Genomic DNA, 6,000 nt, shown 5'->3' on the forward strand with positions numbered 1-6,000 from the left:
GTGTTTGTGTTGCTTGTACATAACTGAAGTAGAGGCTAAAAAAGGGCTGTACTTAGACATCTCTTATACAGCATCCTCCAACATAGCTAAAATAATGGAAAACTTACAAAAGAAATAAGATGGTATTATACAATGTTAGGATCTTCTATTAGCACAGTTCACTAAATGACCTGTTGGGTAACTAATCTTTGTACAACATTGCCGTTCATAATGTTTAGATATTTTCTGAATTGCTCCTCAAAGAGTTCTGTGATCTGTGTGTTGTTCTTATCAACCGTATTTTACTACAAATGTGCTGAGGATCAGAGAAGTTCTGGGATTTGGGTAAATTCACAATAGTTGTCATCAGCATGCTAACCCATGATTATTTGATACCAAATTTCATGTTATTCATGTTACTTTCCAGAGTGTATATAAAGATAGTTGGAAAAGGCACAGTTATAGTATACCATAAAAACTAAGGATAATTACCATTGTTGGTTATTGCACAGTAAATTCTGCAAGTATTCTGAGTGGGAACTTTTGGTTGATGGTAAACCTTGAAGTAGTCAGGTAAATCTCCTTTGTAAACATTTGAAGTAAGAAACCAGCAAAGGGATAAGCACATTGAAATTTGGGTGAAGACTTTGCAGCTTGTTTAGGTAATTCCATGAACTGTATTTAGTTGAATAACTACAGCCTCCATCTCTTACCTTTTGTCAGGTGTGCCAAAGAGCCTGAATTACAATGGTGTGAAAGAGCTTATTTTAGCAGTCGACGGGGTGGTGTCTGTGCACAGCCTGCACATCTGGTCTCTTACAATGAATCAAGTAATTCTCTCAGCTCATGTTGCTACAGGTCAGTGAGTTTTGTAAACACCCTGGAAAAAAATTCAGTCCTTGTCCTGTAAAGTCAGTAATTTCCCTCCTTTTTGTAGAGCTGCCCTTATTGTCTGTTGCTTGTCAAAACACTATAAAGTGTTTTCTATTACCAAGGGCCTTTGAAACCAGCCCACTTATTGATGTTGTCATAGCAACAGTGATACCCATGACATCGTTGGGGCTGACTACAGAAGGCCGAGGACAGACAGAGCAAAGGGCTAAGATGCAACCCCAATTTCAAGGCCTTGGACTCTGACAATTCAACTTCTTCTGTTTGGCTTGGTGTCCTATCAGTCAAATAATAGGAATGAATTAACAACTTAATCTTAATTGAGTATCTCCTCTATATATGATGTTTTTCCTAGCACTGAAAATAGGAAGATGAAAGAGACACAGGCCCTACTCTTCACTTTCTAACAAACGAATGGATGTGCTAATAGGAATTACTGCAGGCCCCATACTGTGTGGTTAGAAATTCTGTAGCCATGTGAGAAAATTCTTATAATACTAGGTTTATACTAAAAATTACCTTTTCAAGAAGTTAATTTTGTCTCTGATATGTCCTAGAGCTGGGAGACTAGGTAGTGAGAGAGCATTTACTGCCTCAAGAGAAAGCTCAGGCCAAGGATGATACATTAGGCTGCTAAAAAATGACTCAAGAAGTTACTTAGGGGCAGTGGACAGGAACACTAGTGACAGTCATTTGAAAACTGTGCTTTCTCAGACATCCTCATCTTCTCGACGGGGCTCAGGTCTGACTTCAGGGAATTTACAGCATTCACTATGCCAATATTTCACTGCAAATGGAAGAATCTAGTAAACACTCAGGTTGCTATGGAGGGGACTTTACAGCCTGCTGATAGCATTTGGGACAGGAAAAAATACGGCAGTGAGGGTTGCTGCTCTAAGAAAGGTCTGTGGGGAGCTCTAAACGCTTCTTGGTTCCTGTCACTATCCTTGATATAAATTCTGATTACATACAAGGCCTGCAACCCAGAGATCCCTGGGAGCTGGTGAGCAGGGCTGTATGAGAAATAATAGTTCTGTCTTGGCTTTTTCCAGGGCTTGTCTCCCCTTCCATACTAAGCTCCTAGGAATGCCAGACTCCAGAGATAACAGTGGACAGAGAGTTCCCATAGCGACAGGGCACTTTCCTGCACTAGAGTTTCCCCTGCCTTGTCTGTGTGAGTGTAGCTGATTATCAGAGCCAACATGGCTTCCTCTGAGTGCCCTGCCTCTGCCCTGCCCCAGGAGGTCAAAGACAAAGTACTTGAAGTTGGAGTCACAGCAGTCACCCATGCGTGTGCAATCAGCGCTAATCTCCCTGTGGTTCTTTATCAACAGCAGCCAGCCGGGACAGCCAAGTGGTTCGGAGAGAAATTGCTAGAGCCCTCAGCAAAAGCTTTACGGTGTACTCACTCACCATTCAGATGGAATCTCCAGTGGACCAGGATCCAGACTGCCTTTTCTGTGAAGACCCCCGTAACTAGCTCAGTCACACTGTCAGCCTCCCAAATTTGACAGGCCACCTTCAAACATGCTGCTGTGTAGTTTCTGCATCATAGAAAATAAGGAACCAAAGGAAGCAATTCATGTCATGGTGCAATGCACATTTTATCTAGTTAGCTAGCTCCATTCACCATGAAGGAAGAGGCACTGAGATCCATCAATCAATTGGATTATATACTGATCAGTAGCTGTGTTCAATTACAGGAATGTGTATATAGATTATTCCTGAGTGGAGGCGAAATAACAGCTGTTTATAACTATCGGCAATACAAAATTCATCTCCCTCCCAATAATGCATCTTGAGGACACGTAGGTAAATTTGAACTCAGGAAAGTCTTACTAGAAATCAGTGGAAGGCACAAATAGTCACAAAATTTTCCCAAAACATGAGAAACAAAAAATAAGGAGAGCCAAGTCAGGAATAAAATGACTGTATGCTTACACCCCATTAGAACTTGGTTCTCTCACCAAGCTATAATGTGATTTTTTTTTTCTACTCTGAATTGGAAATATATATGAATATACAGAGAGGTACTTACAACTAATTTTTATTTACTTGTCACATTTTGGCAATAAATCCCTATTTCTAAATTCTAACTTGTTTATTTCAAAACTTTATGTAATCACTGTTCAAAAGAAAATATTTTCACCTACCAGAGTGCTTAAACACTGGCACCAGCCAAAGAATGTGGTTGTAGAGACCCAGCAGTCTTCAAGAACAGCCGACAAAAACATTCGAGTTGACCCCACCAAGTTGTTGCTACAGATAATTTAGATATTTACCTGCAAGAAGGAATAAAGCAGATGCAACCGATTCATTCAGTCCACGAGCATGATCTGAGCACTGCTTTGTACTAGACATTGGGCTTAGCATTGGAACTATAAAGAGGAATCAGATGCAGCAAGTGCTTCTATGTCATGGTAGCAACTCAACACTATCTGTGGAGAGTAAACTAAAGATGTGCAGGCCAATATTCTGGAAATCCGATGTCGATGGGTTTGGTTTGGAACCTGGACTTCTGCACTTTTAAAAGTTACCCAGAGATGCTTCTAAAGATGAGCCGTAGTCTAGAAGATTGTCAACCACAGGAGGTCATTGAGCGGGACACCTAGACACATACACAGGCAGCTCCAGTAATATCTTGAATTGCAATGATATAGTGGGCTATAAAAGGAAAGCAATAGATATTGCTGGATGGGCACGGCCAGTGAGGTTTTATGTCACTGAGGTGACAACCCTGTTGGACTTTGAATTACATACGGAGGTTCTCCAGGCAGATGAAGAAGAGAAGGCATTCTAGACAAAAGGAAGACGAGGCGCAAGGCACACTTATGTTTGTCTGTTAGCTTTTAGTTGAAAAAGCAAAATACGTGATGCAAAGAAAACTCTCCACGCTGTGATTTTAAAACTACATACTTTTTGCAACTTTATGGTTATGAATATTGTAGAGAACAGGAGATAGGTCTTAGATGATTTTTATGCTGTTGTCAGTCTCTAGCAGGGTACTAGAAACCTAGCAGGCATTAATAATTGTTGAGGCAATGACTCTGAGACTATATCTGGGCCTTGTCATTATTTATCATTTATATTTGTATTTTTTTCTGAAATTTGAGGACCAAGAAAACATTGACTTAGACTGAGAAGGTCACATCTGTGCCATCTCTGCAAATCAATCAGCACCACTGAAATAGCTACTTAGCATTCTGCTGAGCTTTCCCTGCTCAGTTGAGACAAATATACTCATCCCCCACCTCAATGAGCATGTTTAGGCAACCAGGATTAGAGCCCCTCAGGTTCCCAATGTCTCCTGCCACATCAGAGTCTCAAAATGGAAAGAATGGTTTATGCCAAATCACTTTTCCTGTCTCAAGGACCACTGAATGGTTTTGCTTTTCCATATTTTGCATAGGACACCCTAAAGACTAGGTGACTTGGCAAACACACAAGTTTTAGTATAATTCTTTGCTTCCGCTTCCTTTTGAAAACCATGTTTAGATTTGATTTTATGTCAGAAATTCACTGAATGTCAGGTAATCATTAGGGAGGGAGATTTGTGTGTCAACCAAAGGAACTGTCCCATGGCCGCAGGGTGCTTCTGCTGTTTCCCTGAAATTCTGCTTTTTTAGTGAGCTAGACTGAAAACTCTGAACAGTAGATGTTTATGTGGCAAAACGCAAGGCAATCTACAACAGAGATTTTAAGGATTTTGAGATGAAAAACAGATGCTACTCAGGGGCTTTATCCACCACCCATCAATTCTGAAGTTCTGACTCCCATTACCATTGCCCTAGTGTGGTTAGAACTCCAGGCCACCAGAAGTAAGTGGAATCATGTAGTTGAATTCTTGACTTCATGGTGTTGTATCCTCTCCAGCTATCAAGACGTTAATGATCTTCTATGTCTTTTCTTTTTTTAGTATTATTATACTTCAAGTTCTGGGGTACATGTGCAGAACATGTAGGTTTGTTACATAGGTATACACATGCCATGGTGGTTTGCTGCACTCATCAACCTGTCATCTACATTCCTTTATGTCTTTCAAAGCAACACTCTATTCTTCTGAGTGGTGAAATCAGGTCAACTTTACCACCACCCTCCATTTTTAATATGCTTTACCGTCATCCAGCACCCACTTAAGATCTATCTAGGGCTCTATGGTGATGTTAGGACCCATAAAAGAAATTTATGCCTTCCATATGTTTGGTTACAGATGTGAAATGGGAATGTTGAAGGACATGAAAGAAAGGATGTTTACACATTAAGCATCAGTTCTCAAGCTAGATTGCCTGAGTTTGAATCTTAGTTCTTCCCTTTATTAGCTCTGTGACCTCGAGCTAGTTACTTAAATGCTCTGATCCTCTATTTCCTGATCAGGAAAACCTCCCTATTCAAATGTGTGAGAGTTTAATAAATTAGGACACTTTAAAAGGTTGGAGCTGTGCATAGCATGTAGTTAGCATTCAGTACATGTTAACTGTTATTTTTTATTATGTACAAACATGAGTGGGCACAGAATTTTAAATCATCTAAACTTTTGAGAAATTTTGAGTTATCAACACAGTTCCCACAAGACAGTGGCAAAATTATTGGTGAGAATTAAACAGCTGTTTCTCTGAGGAAGCAATGGAGGCTTGCTGGGATAAAGGCATTTACTGAGAGGCTGTTACCTAGTGAGAGTGATGAATTAATTAAAATAGTCAAATCTCTTTCTGACTCTCTCTGAAAGCTTCCACTTTTATCTTTAAAGAGCAGAATTGTCACTCCAAGGACATTTATTAACAAAAAGTACAACTGTCCAGTGCGATGAAGGCAAAGTCATAGGTCTCCCAAGTCTTACCCTATTCCTGTGAAATACCATGTCCTTGGCTTGTCTCTGTCATGTAGCCTCAACTTTCTCTGACCAGGTGCATTTCCTTCTCTGGTTTCTAAATTGCCAGGGGCAAATTTGGATCACTTAATATCTGTTAAATGTTGTGACCTGACAAAGTCTTTTAGCACCATAGTGTCAAAAAGAAAAACACCTCCCAGGCATATACATTTTATAGATTCCTGGAGAATGTTGCTCTCCAGCTCCATCCCCACCCAGTGAAATATGATCCAGAGAGTCTTGCAAAGAGACAAGCCTCATTT

At 40.2% G+C, this 6,000-nt stretch overlaps 1 protein-coding gene across 2 annotated transcripts in view; it reads left to right on the plus strand.

Moving 5' to 3' along the window:
• The window catches only part of SLC30A8 (solute carrier family 30 member 8), a 52,758-nt gene extending 49,011 nt beyond the window's left edge, over positions 1-3,747 (plus strand). For both annotated transcript variants that reach the window (XM_017882681.1, XM_017882690.1), the window contains 2 exons: positions 703-837; positions 2,205-3,747. In XM_017882681.1, coding sequence (XP_017738170.1) covers positions 703-837; positions 2,205-2,350 — 281 coding nt within the window. In that variant the 3' untranslated portion in view covers positions 2,351-3,747. The remainder of the gene's footprint in view (positions 1-702; positions 838-2,204) is intronic.
• Positions 3,748-6,000: the final 2,253 nt, after the last annotated feature.

This window comes from Rhinopithecus bieti, unplaced genomic scaffold (genome assembly GCF_001698545.2).
Source record: "Rhinopithecus bieti isolate Rb0 unplaced genomic scaffold, ASM169854v2 scaffold_788, whole genome shotgun sequence".
Classification (NCBI taxonomy): Eukaryota; Metazoa; Chordata; class Mammalia; order Primates; family Cercopithecidae; genus Rhinopithecus; species Rhinopithecus bieti.